Source organism: Hypomesus nipponensis, chromosome 20 (assembly GCF_054491055.1).
Source record: "Hypomesus nipponensis isolate SF chromosome 20, ASM5449105v1, whole genome shotgun sequence".
Lineage (NCBI taxonomy): Eukaryota > Metazoa > Chordata > Actinopteri > Osmeriformes > Osmeridae > Hypomesus > Hypomesus nipponensis.
In genome coordinates, this window is record NC_140380.1 from 11601566 (window position 1) to 11625602 (window position 24037).

General features: G+C 51.0%; 3 protein-coding genes across 3 annotated transcripts in view; all 3 read left to right on the forward strand.

Moving 5' to 3' along the window:
• The first annotated feature begins 690 nt into the window (after window positions 1-690).
• Window positions 691-4581, forward strand: LOC146246404 (G protein-activated inward rectifier potassium channel 3-like). Its single transcript, XM_084683537.1, has 4 exons — window positions 691-882; window positions 2568-2777; window positions 2873-4202; window positions 4350-4581. Exons 2-4 carry the CDS (start codon window positions 2586-2588, stop codon window positions 4535-4537), a joined length of 1710 nt encoding a protein of 569 aa, XP_084539663.1. The 5' UTR covers window positions 691-882; window positions 2568-2585; the 3' UTR covers window positions 4538-4581.
• A 595-nt stretch (window positions 4582-5176) lies between these two features.
• zw10 (zw10 kinetochore protein) lies at window positions 5177-12763 on the forward strand. Its single transcript, XM_084683536.1, has 16 exons — window positions 5177-5494; window positions 6225-6359; window positions 6494-6595; window positions 6673-6750; window positions 6839-6998; window positions 7346-7519; window positions 7629-7823; window positions 8299-8435; window positions 8563-8745; window positions 8897-9132; window positions 9417-9488; window positions 9761-9930; window positions 10161-10291; window positions 10446-10577; window positions 10687-10889; window positions 12430-12763. The coding sequence occupies exons 1-16, from the start codon at window positions 5390-5392 to the stop codon at window positions 12548-12550; spliced, it is 2334 nt and encodes a 777-aa protein (XP_084539662.1). The 5' UTR covers window positions 5177-5389; the 3' UTR covers window positions 12551-12763.
• Window positions 12764-13035: 272 nt separating this feature from the next.
• The window catches only part of ddx10 (DEAD (Asp-Glu-Ala-Asp) box polypeptide 10), a 30802-nt gene continuing 19800 nt past the window's right edge, over window positions 13036-24037 (forward strand). Inside the window, exons 1-12 of the mRNA XM_084683535.1 lie at window positions 13036-13386; window positions 13540-13600; window positions 13736-13866; window positions 14206-14364; window positions 14581-14701; window positions 14849-15038; window positions 16898-17024; window positions 17158-17320; window positions 17404-17488; window positions 19754-19855; window positions 23378-23465; window positions 23914-24002. Coding sequence (XP_084539661.1) covers window positions 13174-13386; window positions 13540-13600; window positions 13736-13866; window positions 14206-14364; window positions 14581-14701; window positions 14849-15038; window positions 16898-17024; window positions 17158-17320; window positions 17404-17488; window positions 19754-19855; window positions 23378-23465; window positions 23914-24002 — 1529 coding nt within the window. The 5' untranslated portion in view covers window positions 13036-13173. The remainder of the gene's footprint in view (window positions 13387-13539; window positions 13601-13735; window positions 13867-14205; window positions 14365-14580; window positions 14702-14848; window positions 15039-16897; window positions 17025-17157; window positions 17321-17403; window positions 17489-19753; window positions 19856-23377; window positions 23466-23913; window positions 24003-24037) is intronic.

Below are 24037 nucleotides of genomic sequence, written 5' to 3' on the forward strand. Positions count from 1 at the left end.
AAAACCAAAGTATCTGATAACTTCATCCTGCCACGCACACACAACCTCAAACCGTAACTAAATATGACCCCAATATCACACGGTACACTGGTGTTGGTGGTGGTGTTGGTGGTGGTGTTGGTGGTGGTGTTGGTGGTGGTGGTGGTGTTGGTGGTGGTGTTGGTGGTGGTGGTGGTGTTGGTGGTGGTGTTGGTGGTGGTGTTGGTGGTGGTGTTGGTGTTGGTGGTGGTGTTGGTGGTGGTGTTGGTGGTGGTGGTGGTGTTGGTGGTGGTGTTGGTGGTGGTGTTGGTGGTGGTGTTGGTGTTGGTGGTGGTGTTGGTGGTGGTGATGGTGTTGGTGGTGGTGGTGGTGTTGGTGGTGGTGATGGTGTTGGTGGTGGTGTTGGTGGTGGTGTTGGTGGTGGTGATGGTGTTGGTGGTGGTGTTGGTGGTGGTGTTGGTGGTGGTGTTGGTGGTGGTGGTGGTGTTGGTGGTGGTGGTGGTGGTGGTGTTGGTGGTGGTGGTGGTGTTGGTGGTGGTGGTGGTGGTGTTGGTGGTGTTGGTGTTGGTGGTGTTTGTTTCCTCGGGACCCCTGTGGATACCACAGCTCCTCATAGCTGCCCTCCTCTCCTGACCCTGCTGGCAGATTACTAGTCTACCATGTTGATGTGATCAGACCAGTGGTGGAGGGAGGGAGGCAGGGAGAGAGGGAGGGAGGGAGACCAACAGGCTGCCCTTCAGTCCTCAGCTGGATACTTGGCACCCTGCCAGTTTTCCTTGTCATCACCGCAGAGGCGATGAAACACCCGACTCGAATAAACCACCTCTGTTTTCTTCCCTTCAGCAGCTGGTAACTCTCGCGTGGATGACGCTCAGCTGCTGAACACACCTGACATCTCTGAAGGTAGGGTTAAGTTGCTGCTTCACCCCTCTTATACTGGTGTCAGTGTGTGATCTCTCTTGTCATCAATCCAACAGCCCTTCAGACCCTGCAGAAAGGGTTCCCTTCACTGGACGGGGTTTCTTTCTTTTGTGTGTGTTGTGTCTCTGGAAATTTATTATCGTTCCTCTCCTGGTATTTATTCAATTCAGTATTGTACGTAGAAGGAAAATCTGAGTTACAGTGAAAATGTTTTTTGATATCTGCCATCTTAAGTTTGGTGGTTTATGGTTCATAGACCAAATGTTTTGGAAATTGTATTTTTCTTAAAATTATCTAAGAATTGTACTTAGCAATTGATGAAACATTTTTCTTGCATAAGATTTACGTGAACAATTAAGTGGAATCAAAGCCATTTAAAATTAAATGTATGTAATCAAAAATGTGTAGCGAGATCCTGTTTTCCTGAGGGTTTTATACTAAGAAACACTTTTAAAATCCAGTACCTCTTTCCATTTGTATTCAGTATTGCAGAATATGTTTACATAAATTGGTTAATTTGACATTTGTCTGCATGACCCCTAGCTTCAGTGAGGTTCGGATCAATCAATACTCTACATGTCTCTATCGCTGCCCTTCTCTAAGTAAATCTCAACACTAAAGGCAAAAGTTGAACTTTAACGGCACGTTTGTTGTATTTCTCCTGCACCGCTTCCAGTCAGGGCTCTGTGTTCAAACTGTTTTTCATTTGCTCGACACAAAAATATGTTGAGAGTGGAAAACTTTAGTGTGGTTGTCTTTTTGACCCCTGAGGCATCTGCCTCTCTGTGGCATCACATCCAATATTGGTGTGTGTCCAACTGTCTGTATGCTTCTACTGCTGTTGTTATACAGTCACAGACCACCACTAGTACTACGGTACACATGGAGCTGTGCGCAGTTTGTTTGACCACATCTGGGAAAAGTTATTATCTAAACCCTTGCCCTTGTAAATCTGTAATCTCCTCAAATCTATCTCCATGTTCCTTGGGTTTTCCCAGATTAATTTAGAGGATCAGTAATAATCTCCAAAGTTTAATTAGTTTCCGCATGACAGGAGGGCGATGATATCCCTCCAGTGTCAGACTGAGATTACTTCAAGGATCTGGCTCTGAAGGGGATGGGAGGGCCTTTGTAAGGAATGATAGTTGCTAGTGCAGAAGGACCATCTGGTGAGTGTGACACTGTTACATCACACAACCACGGCCTAGTCTGGTGTTCTGGTCATCTCTCAACCATGACATATGAGAGAACCAGAGAGTACCAAGACTTTAGATTTGTGCGGACCTCTCTCCTCAGGCCCCTCTTATCCAGGTGGACCTGCAGGCAGTTACACATGCAGACATGCAGATCAGTCATACATGCATACATGCAGATCAGTCATCCAATCACAGCCTGGGGTCTGAGGAGAGAGGTCTGAGGCCAGCATTACCTTGCTATCCCGAATGTGGCAATCTGAATTCTTTCAAAACATGATGTCACTGATCTGCTTCCATACCACTCAACCAAACCACATGTCCTCGTGTGATATACGACTCTAATCCCAACGTGACATGCTTGTCTTTGGATCAACCCCTTACTTCTGTTCATCTAATTCCAACATGTTCCATCTGCAGCGGAATAGTAAACCCTAGTCCTTCTGACTCAGTGTGATTGTCTTGCTGAAACAGGAAGTGTTGGGGTGTGTGATGGTGTCTGTCACCATGAGCAGCAGAGAGACTCTACTGGAGGCACAAGACGGAGACAACAGGACTCTACAGAGGATCGATCCACGGAGGAACTCTATTCCCCCGGCACAGACGTTGACGGCAAAACATCTCCTGGCCTACCTCCCTAGACCGCCCCCGGACTCCGCTCGCTATACCCCATACCCAAAGAAGGTACAGTAGATTAGATATACCTGTAGAGGTCCATGCCTTGTTTCCAAAGAAGAAAGGTGAAAGATCCTTTTTATGTCGTCTGTGTCTTCCTTTAGGTCCAGACCAAAAACGCCCTGGTAATGCACAACTCCAGGAGAGTCTCGATCATCCCAAACACAAGCAACCACAACTACTACAACTTCCCGATGTTCCTGTCTCAGCAGGGGGTGTCCCCCAGTCAGCAGGGGGTGTCCCCCAGTCCCACAGCCCCAAACACCAGCAACTATGACAACATTCCAGCTTTATCCCTCCAGCAGTCCCCTCCCACGCCCCCCTCCCAGGACGCCCCCGCCCCCCTGCAGGACCCGGACGACCTCCCCCCCGAGCCGGACGCCTGCCAGCTCGTCATCCAGACCGAACCGCTCGAACAGGCGCCGGAAGAGACTCCCAAACCCCATCGCTCCAACCGCGGCCGCCACATCAAGCGCTTCAGCTCCAAGTGGAGCTGCAGCAGTCCCTCTGTGGCCGGGCTCAACCACGGCAACCACGGCCCCCAGGACGTTACGGCCAGTGTCCCCGGAGACAAGGCTCTGCGGCAGCGCTGCAAACTGCTCGGGGACGAGCGCCCGTCGTACGGCACGGCCAGCCGGCAGCAGCGCCAGCGCTACGTCACCAAGGACGGGAAATGTCGGGTGAACCTGGGCCCCATCGAGCACAAGAGCCGCTTCCTGTCCGACCTGTTCACCACCCTGGTGGACCTGAAGTACCGCTGGTTCCTCTTCGTCTTCACCATGTGTTACATCGTCACGTGGGTCGCCTTCGCCGAGATCTACTTCCTGGACGCCTGGCTGAGGGACGACGTGAACCACGTCAACGACCCGCAATGGCTGCCGTGCTTCCAGAACGTGGACAGCTTCCTCTCCGCCCTGCTCCTGTCCGTGGAGAGCCAGAGGACCATCGGCTATGGGTCCAGGATGGTCACGGCAAACTGCACAGAAGGAGTGGTTCTCCTCATGGCGCAGTCCATCCTGGGATCCATCATCGACGCTCTCATGGTGGGCTGCATGTTCGTCAAGATCTCCCGGCCCCAGAAGAGAGCCCAGACCCTGATCTTCAGCAAGCACTGCGTCATATCTGAGCGAGACGAGAAGTTGTGTCTCTTGTTTCGCATCGGAGACCTAAGGGCGAGCCACATGGTGGACGCCAAAATCAGAGCAAAGCTCATTAAGTCCAGGCAGACGAAAGAGGGAGAGTTCATCCCCCTGGAGCAGTCGGAAATCAATCTCGGGTACGACACGGGGGGAGACAGGCTGCTGTTGGTGGAGCCCCAAACCATCACCCACATTATCAGCGACAGCAGTCCGTTCTGGGAAACAGGCGCAGAGTCTCTGAAGAGACAAAGGTTCGAGATCATCATCATCCTCGAAGGGATTGTAGAAGCGTCAGGTTTGTTTTTAAAGTCTTCTGAAAACCTTTTAAACTGAATCAAATATGCAGATTTCTTTTCCCAGGATAGCCATATTAAGATACGTTTAATCCTCATCTCTCTTTGCAATGCATTAAATAAGTGATGTTGCTTTTATTGGGTTGCAGGTATGACGTGCCAAGCTAGGACTTCTTACACGGAGGAGGAGATACTGTGGGGTCACCGCTTTGAGTCCTGCATGTCTCTCGAGAAGGGGGCGTTCCGCGTGGACTACAGTTCGTTTGACAAAACCTTCGAAGTACAAATGTCTTCCCTCAGTGCGAGACAGAGAAGCGAGGAAGAAGTAGTGTTGTAGGTCTGAATACTGGACATCCAATAAACAGATCGCGCTATAAAGACTGAGTGTGAAGCGGTCATTGCATCCAGAAGAGTTACTTCAAAAAATGTCGTGAATGCTGTAGGAATGCATTTCAATTCAAGGCTATTCCATCATTTAGCATTTTCATAATACGTTTAGTGTCCAATTACTTCAATAAAATAATTTTATACGATTACATTTTCATCCCAACACCATTTTACATTATTTAATATCATTTTTACGTTGTGTGTTAAAAAAATATTAACTTTATTTAATACAAATAGTGGTATCCCATCCTAGATGGTTTTTTTGATGGTTTTTTTCCCCTGTCTGTAACAGGAATGATATATGTTCATAACTAAAGAAAACGTGCATCAAAAAAATCGGAATCTTTTCTATTAATAAATTACGATCTTTTGAATTTTGGGGGGCAATCGGAACGCTTGTGGCTGGACAGGAAATCGTCATTTTCGCAACTCGTTTTGAATCTTCGGTTCTCTTTGTGGAAATCGAAATGCATGGAGTAGGTTTTCCAGACGATCATTATTTCGTACTTCGGACTCTCTATAGAACAAAAATATATAAAGGTTGCTATGATCTTACATCACAGGGTTCTACCATACATGTAGCAATTGAAAACCATACTTCCTGAACCTCTTATTTTACCAGAGTACGGTTAAAACGGCGTACCGGCTCACCGCGGGGTCGTCTGGTATTGCTTAACCAAAACCACAGTGAGGATTACGAGAGAGAGCGGGCAGCAAAAGTTCCGCCTGACAGCGACAACATCTGGTCTGCACAGTCTGAAGTTAACTTGCAATCCAGATAGCGTTAGCTGCTATAGCAAGAATGGCGTCTTTTGTGACAGAAGTGCTAGCAAGCTCTGGAAAACTAGAAAAAGAAGACCTCACCAACAAAATAAGCAAGCTGTCACGGAAAGTGGAGGAAACCAAGGTAAGCCTTGGGTAGCTTGTGCTAGCTAAGTTGTAAACCCTCGGTGGACCGAGCTAGGCTAACGACGTTACTGTAGCTCCTAACTCACAGGCTAGGATTTGGCCGGGAGTTTTCAAGCACTAGTTAGCTAAAGCCACGTACAACAGTTCTAGACATGTAGTTAAGATGTGTCTTGATAACTAAAATAAGCAGCCAATCTCTGACCTTATGGTTTTGTTTGCTAGCGATCAGACTATGTGCTATGAACTTGCCACGAATCTACTAGTAGTAGAGCGTTGTCTTGATTAGTAAACACGACCCTGAGCTAGATAGCTAGCCAGTCAATTAGATTTGACAAATAGCACAACTTCTGTCAACCCAGCCCTGATTATGTAACGTTAGCAAGCCAAAATCAGTTGCTAGCCAATGACGGTAACATGCAACACTTTGATTGACGTGTCAAACTTTAGTTTATGCATGAATGCTGTTTATACTTATACAGCATAGATTGCCTTGACGTTGCTGAGCTAGAAACCGAATTAATGAAGCTTGAATATCAAGATATTTGCTTTACTACAGTGAGCTACCCCTATAGACATATGGCCTACTGTCTTGCCGGTAACTAAAGCTAAAGCTATGTCTGGTGATTGACGATTTGACGTTTTGAACCAATGTGTGACACGGTAACGTTGGATTGCATAGCCTGGTGAGGATTAGCTCCCTGACGTGCCTTGTGGTCGTCTGTATGCAGGAAGAGGTATGCGACATGATCAACAAGAGATACAACGAGTTCCTTCCCAGCATGCAGGGGGCGGAGGCTCTGGTGGGGCAGGTGGAGGAGGTTTCCAGGGAGATCAGCACGCTCCAGAACTGCATTGAGACTGAGGTAAGGCCCTAGGCTAGGAGTGGATCTTAAGGACAGCCTATCAGCTCTGTAGAGCTTATATAGAGACCTGTTATGAACTGAGAAGCATGTTGTTGAGCAAGTTCCAAATCTCCACTTTACGTGTGTTTGTGCAGGTACAGGAGAACCTCCATGAGGCTGTGACAGAGTATGCAAAGTTGAAACGGCAGCTAGAGAGAAACGCGAAAGTAATCGCCATGCTCAGACACCTTGAAGAGGTAACGCAGTCCCTCCCTCAGACCCACCTGACACGGTGAAATGTGCACACGGCAGTAACTCATGTTTTCCTTGTCAGTTTCACAACGCGATGGAGGAGTTTCACAAGGCTATGCAAGAGAAGAAGTACATCCTCGCAGCCCAACAGTTAGAAAAGGTAAGATGTTCAGCTCAGTGGCAGAGCGTTTGAGCACTGGCTCAAGAGCTCGCAGGTTCAAACCCCCCCTGTCCATGTTGCCTCCCAGAATCGGGCCAGTGTCGAGGCGCTGAAAGCCTGGAAGGGTTCCCAGCTGCCCCTGCTGCGCTCCCTGAGCGCTGAGCTCACCATCCAGAGAGAGAATCTCATCTACCACCTGGGGGAGGAGTGGAAGAGCCTGGTGGTCTGGAAGCTGCCCCCCTCCAAAGGTACTGTCAGGGATTTGATCCTAAACCACGTACAGGGGAATTTGAACCTGCAACCCCTTGATTGATCTGTGATTAAGAGCTCTAACCACGGAGCAATAGACATCCTCAACCACAGTGAAACCAGTGGGTACAGCTCAGTGGTTAGAGCGTCGGACTGCAAATCAAGAGGTTGCAGGTTCACATCCCTCCTTGTACATCTCTTTGGATAAAAGTGTCTTCTGAAAGAAAACTTTCTTATTTTATATTTGTCCAAGCTGTTTGAGGCTACTTGAACATACATGGTAACGTTGGGTTGAAATAGAAAATAAGATCTAAAGTGACGAGGCGTTGTGTCCCCTCGTCCTCAGAGCTGACGGATGTGACGTCGTTCCTGAAGACAGAGCTGCAGCTGAGCCCTGGGGGGCGTGACGATGGGGAGCCAGGCCCCTCCCCTCTGGTGTCTGGCCCCTCCCCCCTGGTGTGCTGCGTGCTGCAGGCTCTGGACATCCAGGGACAGCTGCAGCACAAAGTCAAGCTCTTCAGTGAGACCTCTCAAACACCTTTATACATTCAGCAGAAACTTTTATAGTAGCAGGAGTAGGCACTATATTGATCCCCTCTCTCCTCTCTTTCCCTCTCTCCCTCCCCCAGGCCAGGTGCTGTTGAAGTACCTGCTGAAGCCTCTGATCTCGTACCCATGCCTGGGTGTGGAGGTGCAGGAGCAGCTGGGGAGGAACATCTGCGTGGTGCTGCAGAGTCAAGAGAGCTCCGCGCCGCACCCCAGCCCCTCCCAGGTCTACAGCAAGACCCTGCTGGTGCTCAGGATCCTGCACACACACCTGCTGGGTAAACACCTGCCTCTCACACACACACACACACACACACACACACACACACACACACACACACACACCTAAGTAAACACCTGCCTCTCACACACACACACACACACACACACACACCTAAGTAAACACCTGCCTCTCACACACACACACACACACACCGAGGTAAACACCTGCCTCTCACACACACACACACTCGCACACACACACACACACCGAGGTAAACACCTGCCTCTCACACACAAACCGAGGTAAACACCTGCTTCTCACACACACACACACACACCTAGGTAAACACCTCCCTCTCACACACACACACCTAGGTACACACCTGCCTCTCACACTGTTGTGAAATGTGTCAGTCTGGGAATCTCATGGCTTGAAGTAGCTGTGCAGCTTGTATCTGGCTCACGTCCTGGGGTGAAGCTGTGCTGTGGCCAGTCTGTGTTGACAGCTTGGTCTCCCTGCTCTGCTCCCAGATGTTTCTGTGGGGGGGAAGAAGGTGTCTGCCCTGCTGGGGGACCTGATCTGGGCGGATATATCTCACTGCATCATACACGAGTGCCTGTTGTTCTCCATACCTGACAAAAGCACGCAGCTGGAGAAATACAGCGAGGTAGGTGAACAACAAAGTGATCTGCAAATATCTGCTGCATGAGTACCATCCATCAGGGACCTGGGTCTGTTGCATGAGAACCATCCATCAGGGACCTGGGTTGGGAACAGCTCTGCCGTGTGTCCAGGTGATCCAGGAGACGGAGGAGTTTGAGAGGAGCCTGAGAGACATGCAGTTCCTGAGCGCTGACTCCACAGAGCTGCTGCGCTACGCCCGCGACGTCAACTCTCACTTCGCCAGGAAGAAGTGTAAAGACGTCATCGTGGCGGCGCGCACACTGATGACCTCAGAGATGCACAACACTGTCAAAGTAGGGGAGGGTCGGGGCTGTTTGAAGTTAGGCTACCTTTTATTGTTAGAACTTTCACACTGAAAACATCTTCCAATGAGCGTCCACCCCAGGAAAACAAAGCTTGTTATCACTCCAAACCTCACCAGAAGTGTGTTTGTCCTCCACCAAGATCAACCCAGACACCAGGGTGTCCATCCCCAAGCTGCCTGACCAGGCGGGGGGCCGGGGGCCCCAGGAGGGCTCCAGGAGGGGCTCCCAGCGCGAGCCCCCCCAGCTGGAGAACGTGCAGCAGCTGGGGGCGGGGAGCCTGCGCCTGCCCGCGTGTCGGATCAGTGAGTGGGTGCAGCAGCTGATGGAGCTGGCCCTGCGCACGCTCTCAGAGGCTGTGGACAGCTCCAGCCGCTGGTGGGTCTCCTCCACGCACGGCCAGAGAAGCACACTGGGAATGCTTGTAGAGTGGTTAGAATGCTTGTAGAGTGGTTAGAATGCTTGTAGAGTGGTTAGAATGCTTGTAGAGTGGTTAGAATGCTTGTAGAGTGGTTAGAATGCGTTAGAATGTGGTTAGAATGCATTACAATGTGGATATAGAATGTAGATAGATTGCTTTTTGGATGTAGATGGATATAATGGCCTAGATATGTGGACCCATAAGTTAACATCCACTCTCTCCTCCCCCATCTCTTTTCCAGTGCTACGCAACTGTTCTTCACCGTGAGGAATATATTCCAGCTGTTCTACGATGTTGTACCTACATATCATAAGTGAGTCGTTTGCTTCAAGGCTATAAAATATTTTACATCGTTAAGAAACGTAGTTTAATTTTAAGCACTATATTTTAAGATAGTTTAACTATCTTTATCACAGTTCAAGTCAGGATGAAGCCCTAGAATAAAGGAGTACTTTGACTAAATCCCTGTCTTGATCATTTATGTACATTTTATAACATCTTATTTGCCCTTTTTAATGAAGACCTCCTTCTGAAGTTTCCTTGAGGCCATCTCAGGAACTCATTTTTCATTCCCCCCCCCCTCAGGGAGAACCTGTTGAAGTTCCCCCACCTGGCAGCCATCCAGCATAACAACTGCATGTACATCGCCCATCACCTGCTCACCCTGGGCCACCAGTTCAGACCTCACCTGCCCGAGCCGCTCAGCGGAGGAGCTGCCACCTTCGTGGATCTGGTGCCCGGCTTCAGGAAGCTGGGTAGGGGAGGGGAGGGGCAGGACTGTCTGGCTTCAGGAAGCTGGGTAGGGGAGGGGAGGGGCAGGAGTGTCTGGCTTCAGGAAGCTGGGTAGGGGTGGGGGAAAGGTGGGGAGAGAGAGGAGAGTGAAAGGGAGAGAGCTTCGATACTCTCAAAAAACTAAAACTACTAAAAAAATGTGTTTCTCCTCGCTAACTCTCCACTGAGGATCACAGTCTCCGTGTCTACCCAGGGGCCCAATGCTTCCTGGCCCAGATGAACGTCCAGCGAGCAGAGATGCTGGAGCGCCTGTCCACCGCCCGGAACCTGGCCAACCTGGACGACACTGACAACTACACAGTAGCCAACAAGGCTGTCCGACAGGTGGGTGTCCCAGCAGGGGGTCTGTTCACATGTTTAGGGCTCCACGTCCAAATGAATCCCTGATGGATAACAGCCAACCGACAAGACTGCAAAGACACACCTCCTTTTCCCCCGACCTGTAACACATGTATTCCTCTCTGTCTCCTGTCTGCAGGTGATTCACCAGCTGAAGAGGCTGGGGACAGTCTGGAAGGACGTTCTGCCTGTAGACATCTACTGCAAAGCCATGGGAACGCTCCTGAACACAGCCATATCTGAGGTCATAGCCAAGATCATGATGTTGGAGGTAAAGTTCCCGCCTCCACTCAGCAAGTCTTCCCGTTTCCACCGACGCAAAATCCCAAGGTCTACGAAAAGGACAATTTGTTATTCTTGTGTTTGGTCTGGTGTTTCAGGACATCTCCACTGAGGACGGCGAGAACCTGCACACGCTCTGTCAGACCATCATGGAGGAAGGACCTCTGGTGTTCACGCCACTGGCTGAGGACAACAGGAACAGGAAGTACCAGGAGCAGCTTCCTGTGTACGTGAAGAAGTGGATGACCTTCAGGGAGCTGGTGCTGATTCTGAGAGCCAGTCTACAGGACATCGTGGACAGGTACCTGCGTAGCTCTCTTCCTACTGCCTGTCTGACCACCAGCCCACCAAGAAGAAATCATGTGTTTGAATGTGGCTCTGGTCAGAGGGTGCCTCTCCATGCGGTCTCTGTGGTCAGAGGGTGCCTCTCCATGCGGTCTCTCTGGTCAGAGGGTGCCTCTCCATGCGGTCACTCTGGTCAGAGGGTGCCTCTCCATGCAGTCTCTCTGGTCAGAGGGTGCCTCTCCATGCAGTCTCTCTGGTCAGAGGGTGCCTCTCCATGCAGTCTCTCTGGTCAGAGGGTGCCTCTCCATGCAGTCTCTCTGGTCAGAGGGTGCCTCTCCATGCAGTCTCTCTGGTCAGAGGGTGCCTCTCCATGCGGTCTCTCTGGTCAGAGGGTGCCTCTCCATGCGGTCTCTCTGGTCAGAGGGTACCTCTCCATGCGGTCTCTCTGGTCAGAGGGTGCCTCTCCATGCGGTCTCTCTGGTCAGAGGGTGCCTCTCCATGCGGTCTCTCTGGTCAGAGGGTGCCTCTCCATGCGGTCTCTCTGGTCAGAGGGTGCCTCTCCATGCGGTCTCTCTGGTCAGAGGGTGCCTCTCCATGCAGTCTCTCTGGTCAGAGGGTGCCTCTCCATGCGGTCTCTCTGGTCAGAGGGTGCCTCTCCATGCGGTCTCTCTGGTCAGAGGGTGCCTCTCCATGCAGTCTCTCTGGTCAGAGGGTGCCTCTCCATGCGGTGTCTCTGGTCAGAGGGTGCCTCTCCATGCAGTCTCTCTGGTCAGAGGGTGCCTCTCCATGCGGTCTCTCTGGTCAGAGGGTGCCTCTCCATGCAGTCTCTCTGGTCAGAGGGTGCCTCTCCATGCGGTCTCTCTGGTCAGAGGGTGCCTCTCCATGCGGTCTCTCTGGTCAGAGGGTGCCTCTCCATGCGGTCTCTCTGGTCAGAGGGTGCCTCTCCATGCGGTCTCTCTGGTCAGAGGGTGCCTCTCCATGCGGTCTCTCTGGTCAGAGGGTGCCTCTCCATGCGGTCTCTCTGGTCAGAGGGTGCCTCTCCATGCGGTCTCTCTGGTCAGAGGGTGCCTCTCCATGCAGTCTCTCTGGTCAGAGGGTGCCTCTCCATGCGGTCTCTCTGGTCAGAGGGTGCCTCTCCATGCGGTCTCTCTGGTCAGAGGGTGCCTCTCCATGCGGTCTCTCTGGTCAGAGGGTGCCTCTCCATGCGGTCTCTCTGGTCAGAGGGTGCCTCTCCATGCGTTCTCTCTGGTCAGAGGGTACCTCTCCATGCGGTCTCTCTGGTCAGAGGGTACCTCTCCATGCGGTCTCTCTGGTCAGAGGGTGCCTCTCCATGCGGTCTCTCTGGTCAGAGGGTGCCTCTCCATGCAGTCTCTCTGGTCAGAGGGTGCCTCTCCATGCAGTCTCTCTGGTCAGAGGGTACCTCTCCATGCGGTCTCTCTGGTCAGAGGGTGCCTCTCCATGCGGTCTCTCTACTACTACTTCTGTTAGTTGTTGGATCTTTAATGATTGAGTTTTGTCTTCTTCTCTCCCTGGTGGATGTTTGATGTGACGTCCAGGTGGGCGGAGGGAAAGGGGCCACTGGCTTTGGAGTTCTCCAGCTCGGAGATGAAGAGCTTGGTCCGAGCTTTGTTCCAGAACACGGAGAGGAGAGCGCTGGCTCTCGCCAAAATCAAATAGATTTGAACTCTAAGACTCTTTCGCTTCTGTTTGGGGAAAAACAAGAGCTTTGTGTATGCTGCCGAACATTTCCCTGTCTGTACATTAAAACATGCTCATTGAAAGCTTTTGCTCACGCTTACTTAAGTTGTGAAGTACATTTCAGTTGTATTTATATGCTATTGTATATGATGTAACTATTTTGCATATAAAATGTAGTTATGAATGAAATAAGTTTGTAAATGATTGTTTATTAATCAATAATTCCTCTACGTTCAGAAAAATGTCACCTATGAAAAATGTGGTAGAAAATAATGCAACATTAAATCGTAAATACATATTAAATTACATTTTAATCTTTGAACCATTAAACTATTTTTAAATAACCACTATATTTTTAAATACATATTTAGTCGTTTCGTAAATTATCCATATTTTCCAAAGGGAGTTCGTTCACATGGACATCAAACTACATCCCCCAGCGCGAAGGTCTGTTTCCGGTATTCTATGACGTCAGATTTGAGCGACCAGATGCATGTCGAAGTCACTCGGATGTCCACGCTGTTCACCTGAAATATCAAACATTTGTGGTAGCATCAAGCATTTGTGTGATTTGTATCCGTAAAGTATAGTTTATTTTAACTATGGAGAAAGGCAAACGCCCCGGTGCAGCTTCTAAGAAGAAAAACCCGTCAAAGAAAAACGACACCAGTGATCCTGTAAAAAACTTCGAGCTCTGGAAGAAAAAATACAACAAGACGAAAACACGAGTCAAACAGGAGAAGAAACAGAAAAGGAAGCCGGAATGGCAGGTGGAAAGAGACAACATCCAGAGACTAGTGAAGAAATATAACGAGGTAAACAGTCATGGTTTATTATGCAGAGCTTGATAGCTAGCTGATGTAACAGACCTGGACGGAACTGCTTTTGACTGCTCCTGTTTGACAATATCCCACCAGCGTCATTGAACTGTTAATAATACTAGTGACACCTTTGTTTTGGTCATCTAGATAAATGCCAAAGATGCGATAAAGTTTTCAGACTTCCCTATCTCCAAGAACACACTCAGAGGTAAAGTCCTGTCATCCTATCATGTCTCACCTATACCTGATGGTCCGTGTCATTTGATGTGCATCGTCATCGCGACCTTATTGTAGGCTACTGTTTGGCTGACAGTTATCAACATTCAGAGTTCTTTATCCCCAGGTCTGATGGAAGCTCAGTACCGACAGCCCACAGAAATCCAGCGGCAGACCATTGGTTTTGCCCTGCAAGGAAAGGATGTCCTGGGTGCTGCAAAAACGGGTTCTGGGAAGACATTGGCGTTCATCATTCCAGTGAGCGAAACACGTTTAAGCATTAAAACGACCCCTAAAGCTGTGTGAAGTTAGAAGTCATCTGATGAATTATAGCCATGTTGAACCTTTTGTGTAGGGTTCTTTTAGGCATAGTGTTTCATAAGTCTCCTAGGTCATATTTTAATAGGTTATACCGAGTCCCTAGTGTAGGATCAGTCCAAATCTGCCACGCACAATAAATAAAAAAACATCTCAACTACAGTGCAACAACTACATTTCAACTAAAAGTTCATAGTACGGTGCAGTGAATTCCACATCATATCATCATAAGTAGAAACATCCAAGCGCTCGCTAAGTGTGCTGACGTTGACTGTTCAGGTGCTGGAGTGTTTGTACCGTCACCAGTGGACTGCCGTGGACGGGCTGGGAGCCCTGATCATCTCCCCCACCAGAGAGCTGGCCTACCAGACGTTTGAGGTGCTCCGCAAGGTGGGGAAGAACCACGAGTTCTCCGCCGGGCTCGTCATCGGTGGAAAGGTACTGTAACGAGCGCCGCAACAGACTCTGGTGGAAATGTGCCGTGGCCGTGAGCTCTGAAAGACAGGTGTCACCTGAACGTCCCAGGTGTAGCCCGGTGGCTTTCCTTTCACTGGAACATAAATAAACAAACTTTCACAGAAGAAGAACCCCCCCCACACACACACACACACACAGGTGATCAGTCTGAGGGTATCTTGTCTGCGGTGGTTTCAGGACCTGAAGCAGGAGTCGGAGAGGATCCATCGCACCAACATCATCATCTGTACTCCTGGGCGTCTGCTGCAGCACATGGATGAGACGGCCGCCTTCCACTCCTCTGACCTCCACATGCTAGGTACCTTCTCCTCCTTTGACCCTCCCTCCTGGCAGGGCCAAAGGTTCTAGATCTGCCTTTATAGTTAGAATTCACTTGGTTCCACACATACACCTAACACACTTCCCTCCACACTTCCCTCCTCCATCGTCCTCCTCCCTTCTCCAGTCCTCGACGAGGCAGATCGTATCCTGGACATGGGCTTTGCTGACACCATGAACGCCATTGTGGAGAACCTCCCCAGGAGCAGACAGACTCTGCTGTTCTCCGCCACACAGACCACGTCCGTCAGGGAGCTGGCCCGGCTCAGCCTCCGGGACCCCCAGTACGTCTGGGTCCACGAGAAGGCCAAGTTCAGGTAAGGGACCCCAGGGAGGAGCGTGTGGATCATGATAACAGCTTAGTGGTTAGAGCGTTCCACTTCCCATTAACGGGTTGCACCTCTGTCCGTCGCTTTGGATAAAAACGTCAGTGTAAGTGAACGCTTCACAAAGGAATGTTACACAAAGCAGTGCAAGCTGGGATATATCCAGTTGGTATTCAGCCATGCAGTGCATTCTGGGATATTCCCAGACGGCAGATTGCGCCACTCGCTAACTTGCTTTAGCTGTGGGTAATTCCACCTTTATTCTGATGCTGATTCAATGTGCTGATTTCACTTCATCACATCCTTTGATGAACATTTTGGAGACCGTGCACCAGAGAGGTAAGCTCCCAGTCTGCCACGCTCATTAGTCATGTGGGTTTGTCCTGTTTACTGACGATCAGCTTCTACTCTAGAGGACAACTGACCGAGCTGAGAAGTTGTGTGTTCCTCGTCAAGTTATTCACCTCTAACACACTTTAATATTATTAATCATCATTTTTGAACAGATGAACATAGCACATTTCTGAGGTAGCACAGTAAAACGTGTGTGCACAAACGACTTAATAAAGGTTGATAAGGCACATGTATTTAGATGAATCATCCCTTTGAAATACATCTGCTGATCCAGGTGGTTTGTTTGTTGATGCTGCTTTCAGACCTTCATCCCTGATTCCCAACTCTGCTCATTTATCAACTGCATGAGCACGGCTACACTGCAGCAGTGGAGAAGAGGGGAGAGAGAGGGAGGGGAGAGAGAGGGAGGGGAGAGAGAGGGAGGGAGGGGAGAGAGAGGGAGGGGAGGGAGGGGAGAGAGAGGGAGGGGAGAGAGAGAGAGGGAGGGGAGAGAGAGAGAGGGAGGGAGAGAGAGAGAGGGAGGGGAGAGAGAGGGAGGGGAGAGAGAGGGAGGGGAGAGAGGGGGAGAGGGGGAGGGAGGGGAGAGAGGGAGGGAGGGGAGAGAGAGAGGGAGGGGAGGGAGAGGGAGGGAGGGGAGAGAGGGAGGGAGGGGAGAGAGGGAGGGAGGGGAGAGAGAGAGGGAGGGGAGAGAGGGAGGGAGGGGAGAGAGAGAGGGAGGGGAGAGAGAGAGGGAAGGAGGGGGGAGGGAGAGAGAGAGAGGGGGAGAGAGGGAGGCGAGAGAGGCAGGGGGGAGAGAGGGGGAGAGAGAATAGGGGCGGCTCAAATTGCCCAAAGTACTCTTAGATAATATAATATCAGCATTTCAGAACCTTTTTTTTGTTTTTGCTTTCCTAATCGACTTTGTTAATGTTTTTTCTGAATCACACACACAAGTACTACGCGGTTAAGTTCTTTTCATCCGAACAAAATCAGTTTATTGACTGGACAGAATTTCTAGCGATGGATTGTAACATAGTGTAGGCTGTTTCCTACTATGGGTGTTCCATAACAACTGTAGCACCTGCAACGTCCTGCGACCTGGTGTCAGTGTCCTGACTGTGTGACCTGGTGTCAGTGTCCTGACTGTGTGACCTGGTGTCAGTGTCCTGACTGTGTGACCTGGTGTCTGTGTCCCGACTGTGTGACCTGGTGTCAGTGTCCTGACTGTGTGACCTGGTGTCAGTGTCCTGACTGTGTGACCTGGTGTCTGTGTTCTGACTGTGTGACCTGGTGTCTGTGTCCCGACTGTGTGACCTGGTGTCTGTGTCCCGACTGTGTGACCTGGTGTCAGTGTCCCGACTGTGTCACCTGGTGTCAGTGTCCCGACTGTGTGACCTGGTGTCAGTGTCCTGACTGTGTGACCTGGTGTCAGTGTCCTGACTGTGTGACCTGGTGTCAGTGTCCTGACTGTGTGACCTGGTGTCAGTGTCCTGACTGTGTGACCTGTGTGCCCCTAGCACTCCAGCCACGTTGGAGCAGAACTACGTGGTGTGTCAGCTGCACCACAAGGTCAACGTGCTGTTCTCCTTCATCAGGAGCCACCTGCACAAGAAGATCATCATCTTCTTCTCCTGCTGTAAAGAGGTGCGCCGGGTTTCTCCTCCCAGACAGCCCCCTTCCTGACGGAGTCATGATGTACCACACCATGTACCAAGCCAGCAGGGACGAAAGCTGGAGCCCATTGATGTTGAACCTCTCTCTCCCCCCTCTCCCCCAGGTCCAGTACTTGTTCCGTGTATTCTGCAGGCTGCGTCCCGGCCTGCCCATCCTGGCACTACACGGCAAGCAGCAGCAGATGAAGAGGGTGGAGGTCTACAACGACTTCATCAGGAAGAAGAACGCCGTCCTGTTTGCCACCGACATCGCCGCCAGGGGCCTGGGTACGACCCTGACCTGCTGCTTGTTGAGAGGCTGTGAGGATGAACAGGATACCAGCTCTGACTGTGTGGCTGTTTGTTGACAGACTTCCCTGCGGTGAACTGGGTCCTTCAGTACGACTGTCCTGAAGACGCCAACACCTACATCCACAGAGTCGGCCGCACGGCCAGGTGAGCTGACCCAGAACACACTCCCCCCCCCCCCCCCCCCCCCTCTCTCTCTCTCTCTCTCTCTCTCTCTCTCTCTCCCCATCTCTTCTCTCTGAGATGTGGTTGTGTGTGTTGTGCTGCTGTTGCAGAGTTGTCCACTAGAGGGCAGTGCAGCGCTGTCCTGGAGAGCCACATGGCATCCTCTCCTGGAGATGGAAGCCACATCCTCAGAAGAGGAGAGCTTCACAGATGAGCTCCTTATTAACGCCAGCTTGATCTGCTTAAGGAAAATGGGGAAAAGCGGCACACACAGTGAAATACCAGAAAACACTGCCTATTAAGGGGAGGCTGGCGCTGATGGAGACAAGCTCCAGGGTTAGTGTTGTACGTGGTGAGGAGGAGGGAGGAGGGAGGACACCCTGGTCTGTTGGCCGTGGGCTGTTTGCTGGCTCCAGGAGCACTAGAGGGGGCGGTATCTCCTCCACGAATGACTGTTTGCTGAGCTGCAGTGCTGACGTACATGTGTGTGGAGTGGTGTGTGTGTGTTCTTATAATCGGGCATTGTGATACGGAGTATCCCTTGGGAGTGAAGCAGATGAGAGGAGAGAGATGGAGAGAATCGTACAGTATGAGAGTGGGTGTGAGAGAGGGTTTGTGTGGAGAGAGAGAGAGGGAGAGAGAGACAGGAGAGAGAGACAGGAGAGAGAGACAGGAGAGAGTTGAACTGTGCCTCAGTCAAATGTACCAACAAATTGCAGTGTTCTGCCTCTTTCTGCCAGTAGCCGTGTCAAGCTGTCAGTGTCCAGTGTGTTAGTGTGAGAAACCACCCCAGCAGGGCCGACTCCCCCCCTCCTCCTCCCCCCTCCTCCCCCCTCCTCCTCCCCCCCTCCTCCCCCCTCCTCCTCCCCCCTCCTCCCCCCCTCCTCCCCCCTCCTCCTCCCCCCTCCTCCCCCCTCCTCCCCATCTCTTAAGTTCCCTGACATGTGTCATGCCTCTCTAACACGATTGCACCACTCTCTCTCTCTCTCTCTCTCTCTCTCTCTCTCTCTCTCTCTCTCTCTCTCTCTCTCTCTCTCTCTCCTCTCCCTCCCTCTCTCTCCTTCTCCCTCCCTCTCCTCCTCTTTACCTCTAATAGGATTGTACAGCACACTTTCCCTCTCTCCCTCCCATTCACTCGTCCTCCCTCTCGACCTCCCTTTCTCTCTTCTCTCTCCTCCCTCTCTCTCTCTCTCTCTCTCTCTCTCTCTCTCTCGCTCTCTCTCTCTCTCTCTCTCTCTCTCTCTCTCTCTCTCTCTCTCTGTCTCTCTCTCTCTCTCTCTCTCTCTCCCCTTCTCTCCAACAGGATTGCACAGCAGACGCTCTCTCTTTCCCAAAGCATATTATCTGCCATTTGTATAAGTGTGAACCCTGGCCAATATGCTTCTCTCTGAGGAAGCTGGCATCCATGAGCTAGAGCTACCAGAGGAGAGGGAGGGGGAGGGGGAGGAGGAGGGGGATGGGGAGGGGGAGGAGGAGGGGGGACTGGGAGGGAATCTAAAGCCAAGTACTCATTCCGGCTGGTGTTCCAAAATGTATCTTTGTGTGAGGCAGGGAGGGAGGGAGGCAGGGAGGGAGGGAGGGAGGGTCAGGTGTTGGTTGCTGAAAGTACAGCAGCTGCTGGTGTCAGACAGCTCCTTACACACTCCTGACTCTTTTGGGCCTCACTCTGCCTCACTGCCTCGGTACTTCACTCTGCCTCACTACCTCACTCTGCCTCACTACCTCACTCTGTCCTCCTCTCCTCTGCCTCCTCCTGGGTTTGAGGAAGAGGAATGGAGCGATGATCCTTTCTCTCTCCTTCTTTTCCATCTGTGACTCTTCCTGTCCATCTCTACATCAGGCTATCAATCTGTCTCTGCCTCTCTGTCTGTTGTATCTCTCTCCCTGCCCTCCTCTCTCCTTCCTTTTATCTCCTCTCACTCTGCCTCACTTATTTGTCCTCTGTCTCCATTCCTCTTATCTCATCTGTGTCTGCTCTCCATCTGTCTTGGTTACAGAGCTAGCTACATGCAGATTTAGTTACCTCCCCTCCTCCCTCTCTGCATCCTCTTGTCATCTTTTACATCAGTTTCTTTATTTTTAGTAGTTCTCCTACTTTCCCTCCATCTGGTACTGTGCTTGTCCTCCCTTCTCTCCCCTCCTCCTTCTCTCTTCTCCTCCCTCCTCCCCTCCTCCCCTCCTCTCCTCCCTCTCCTCTCCTCCCTGATTGGTCGCCTCCTTCCAACCTGCTCCCGTGTATCCTGCCAGGTACAAGGAGGGAGGAGAGGCTCTGCTGATGTTGCTGCCCTCGGAGGAGAAGGCCATGCTGGCCCAGCTGCAGGACAAGAAGGTTCCCATCAACAAAATACAGTCAGTACCCCTGCACCACACAGGACTACGCTACCCATAATGCCTCAGTACCCCTGCACCACACAGGACTACGCTACCCATAATTCCTCAGTACCCCTGTACCACACAGGACTACGCTACCCATAATGCCTCAGTACCCCTGCACCACACAGGACTACGCTACCCATAATTCCTCAGTACCCCTGTACCACACAGGACTACGCTACCCATAATGCCTCAGTACCCCTGCACCACACAGGACTACGCTACCCATAATGCCTCAGTACCCCTGCACCACACAGGACTACGCTACCCAGAATGCCTCAGTCGGTGTTAATGCACCATGGTCACCTCAGTAGCTGCAGTGTCAAATCATCAACCTGACAGGTAAGGGGTTGGGGGCTAGTAAGACTGCGTTACCCATAATGCCACAGCCACAGGAAGTGCAGTGTGGGTGGCATCACTGCCAGGCGGCTCCATCAGGCATCACCATGACAACAACCAGAGAAACATCACCTTTTGACACACACCTGAGTGACTTTGCTACTTCAGATCAACTTGTTTACCTGAGTGGACCTGTAACTGGGTTGGTTTACACACTCACCATTTGTATGTGTCCCCTGACTGTTAACCACAACGGGACTACAGAATTATATTTGACAAAACATTTTAAATGGTGTATATATATTCTGGGTTGTAATATTGGCTGGGGGCAGCCTCTCAGCGCGGTACTAAGTAGGGCAGATTTGGGCAGCACCTTGTGTCACAGTGGAGACAAGCCTCCAGCCAGGAGCCCCTTTGGCTAAATACTGATAAGCACTGGTCTCTGGTGATCCACACACACACACACACACACACACACACACACACACGCACACACGCACACACCCTCACGCACCAAGGTCAGACTCGGTGCTCTGCAGATGACGATATTGCAGTAACGGGCGCACTCGTTAACAAAAAGCTACCCCCTTCCACACACACACCCCTTCCACACACACACTCCTCCACACACACACCCCTTCCACACACACACCCCTCCACACACACACACCCCTTCCACACACACACTCCTCCACACACACACCCCTTCCACACACACACCCCTCCACACACACACTCCTCCACACACACACACCCCTCCACACACACACCCCTCCACACACACTCCTCCACACACACACACTCCTCCACACACACACACCCCTCCACACACACACCCCTTCCACACACACACCCCTCCACACACACACTTCTCCACACACACACCCCTCCACACACACACCCCTCCACACACACACCCCTCCACACACACACCCCTCCACACACACACACTCCTCCACACACACACCCCTCCACACACACACACTCCTCCACACACACACCCCTTCCACACACACACCCCTCCACACACACACCCCTCCACACACACACCCCTCCACACACACACACTCCTCCACACACACACACTCCTCCACACACACCCCTTCCACACACACACACTCCTCCACACACACACACCCCTTCCACACACACACACTCCTCCACACACACACACCCCTTCCACACACACACCCCTCCACACACACACACTACTCCACACACACACACTCCTCCACACACACACACTCCTCCACACACACACACTCCTCCACACACACACACTCCTCCACACACACACACACTCCTCCACACACACACACTCCTCCACACACGGAGGCTCATCGTCTTCTCGCCTCACACGCTCTCTATCCCCACGGTCGTCTAGACAACCAGTGACTGTGGGACGGTTGGTCTGTCAGCCGTGGAGGACGGTGAGTTGGAGGAGAGGGGAGGACGTCCTCACAACAGCACGGTTACCAAGGTTACGTTCTCACAACAGCACGGTTACCAAGGTTACATCCTCACAACAGCACGGTTACCAAGGTTACATCCTCACAACAGCACGGTTACCCAGGTTGCGTCTTCACAACAGCACGGTTACCAAGTTTACATCCTCACAACAGCACGGTTACCAAGGTTACATCCTCACAACAGCACGGTTACCAAGGTTACGTCCTCACAACAGCACGGTTACGTCCTCAAGTGTCACTCAGCCTCCCTGTCTATTTATTGGCGGTGGAGGTTAACCTAAGTACTTCTAATATTCATTCACTGGTGTGTGTGTGTGTGTTTGTGAGAGAGAGGGGGAAGGGAGAGGGGTCTGGCTTGGCCTACCAGGTTTCAACAGCAGGATGGGATGTGTGTGTGTGTGTGTGTGTGTGTGTGTGTGTGTCCACCTGGCGGAGGAAGACGGCGTGAGGAGAATGGTGATGAGGCTAGGGGACGTTCAGGATGGATGGATCCCCTCTCTGTGTGCGTGTGTGCGTGCGTGTGTGTGTGTGCGTGCGCGCGTGTGTGTGAGTGTTGTAGACCAGGACTGGTCTGTAGTACCAGCTAACAGGAGACCAGGACTGGTCTGTAGTACCAGCTAACAGGAGACCAGGACTGGTCTGTAGTACCAGCTAACAGGAGACCAGGACTGGTCTGTAGTACCAGCCAACAGGAGACCAAGACTGGTCTGTAGTACCAGCTAACAGGAGACCAGGACTGGTCTGTAGTACCAGCTGACAGGAGACCAAGACTGGTCTGTAGTACCAGCTAACAGGAGACCAGGACTGGTCTGTAGTACCAGCTAACAGGAGACCAGGACTGGTCTGTAGTACCAGCTAACAGGAGACCAAGACTGGTCTGTAGTACCAGCTAACAGGAGACCAGGAGTGGTCTGTAGTTACAGAGAGATCCAGTCTGGCTCTGCCCCCCCCCTCTCATCCCCAGGGAGGGAGCCTGGCTGTTTTCCATCAGGGTGACAGTTTAGCAGCTTCCTCTTTTAGGTGGACAGATCAGACGGGGATGGGGGGAAGTTCTTAGAAATGGTGTCTTTAGATTAGCCTGCTAATTACTGTTAGATGGAGGGTTAGCCCAATGTTGTTTGAAATCTAATGAAAGCCAAATGAATCCTCAGAGTTGGATGATACCGGGCACAACCCAATTAACCTCCTGGGTCTGGTCCTCTCTCCTGATTGGTCGAGCTTCAACCTCAGATTTACAGCTAAAAATCATGTTGTCAGGGGGTCTGACGCAGCCCATTTCAATATCAAGAAACATTCAACAGCGATTAAGATCCCAGTCTCGGATTGTAGGAGCTGAGATTCAGAGTTGAAAAACCTGCAGTCTCCCATGATCTCCAGCAATTAACAAGATAATATCCACTTATTGTAGCTTTTTATGGTTATTTTATGCATCTTTAGCCTAGAAAATAAGAAACACATTTGAAATAAATCATTCATAATTGGCCTTTTGAGATGAAGGCCTGCCTTTCATTCTAGGGCAACGGCTCAGAGGTGTGGTTAGATCATGACTACACATCAAGAGATCACGGGTTCAAAGCCGCCCACTGTATGTCTCTTTGAGTCAAAGTGTCTGCTAAATGAAGACATTGTTCTGGTTCTCGTTCTTCTTCTCTGGTTTCAGGATGTCAGGTTCTTCTTCTTCTGTCCTCAGGGTGAACCCGGAGAAGCTTCAGAACGTGCAGCAGAAGCTGGAAGCTTTCCTCGCCCAGGAGAAAGAGCAGAAGGAGAGAGCCCAGAGGGTCCGTGTCTGAACTCAGAAATATGAAAGAATTGAAAATGACTAAATGTGATCAGTGATGAGTCTGACAAAGCACCTGCGGAATGATTCATGACAGCAATCCCCTCGATTGACTATTACAAATATATATTCTTTTGAAAGGATGGGCTTCTCAACTTCACCCTTTCTGTTCCTGGCCTGAAACACGGAACAGAAACATCTCATAGCAGGGGTTATGACTTTATTTGACCAGATCTCCATTTTTACGGGGGGGGGGGGGGGTGGTGGAGGGTCGGATATAAATGTAGATGTTTTGTTCCTACAACACAATGTTTTTTATTCTCCCTCATCACAAACGTCTGTGATCCCTCTCTCCTTCCCTCCTGCCATTCTCTCTTCCTGCCCTATCACATCTCCTCTCTCCAGATCTAACAGTTGTAGTTGACTCTCTCTCTTTCCTTTCTCCTCAGTGTTTTGTCTCCTACCTTCGCTCCGTCTACCTCATGAAGAACAAGGACGTATTTGATGTGTTCCAGCTCCCTCTCCAGGAGTATGCCGTGTAAGTACACTGGGGGAGGCAGAGGCGAGGAGGGG

Excerpts from the sequence above, each read along its gene's own strand:
- zw10 (XM_084683536.1), top strand. The coding sequence starts at position 5,390 with ATGGCGTCTTTTGTGACAGAAGTGCTAGCAAGCTCTGGAAAACTAGAA. Across the intron at positions 8,746-8,896 it reads AGATGCACAACACTGTCAAA|ATCAACCCAGACACCAGGGT; the intron begins GTAGGGGAGGGT and ends TCCTCCACCAAG. Across the intron at positions 9,931-10,160 it reads GCCCGGCTTCAGGAAGCTGG|GGGCCCAATGCTTCCTGGCC; the intron begins GTAGGGGAGGGG and ends GTGTCTACCCAG.
- LOC146246404 (XM_084683537.1), top strand. The coding sequence starts at position 2,586 with ATGGTGTCTGTCACCATGAGCAGCAGAGAGACTCTACTGGAGGCACAA. Across the intron at positions 2,778-2,872 it reads ATACCCCATACCCAAAGAAG|GTCCAGACCAAAAACGCCCT; the intron begins GTACAGTAGATT and ends GTCTTCCTTTAG. Across the intron at positions 4,203-4,349 it reads AGGGATTGTAGAAGCGTCAG|GTATGACGTGCCAAGCTAGG; the intron begins GTTTGTTTTTAA and ends ATTGGGTTGCAG.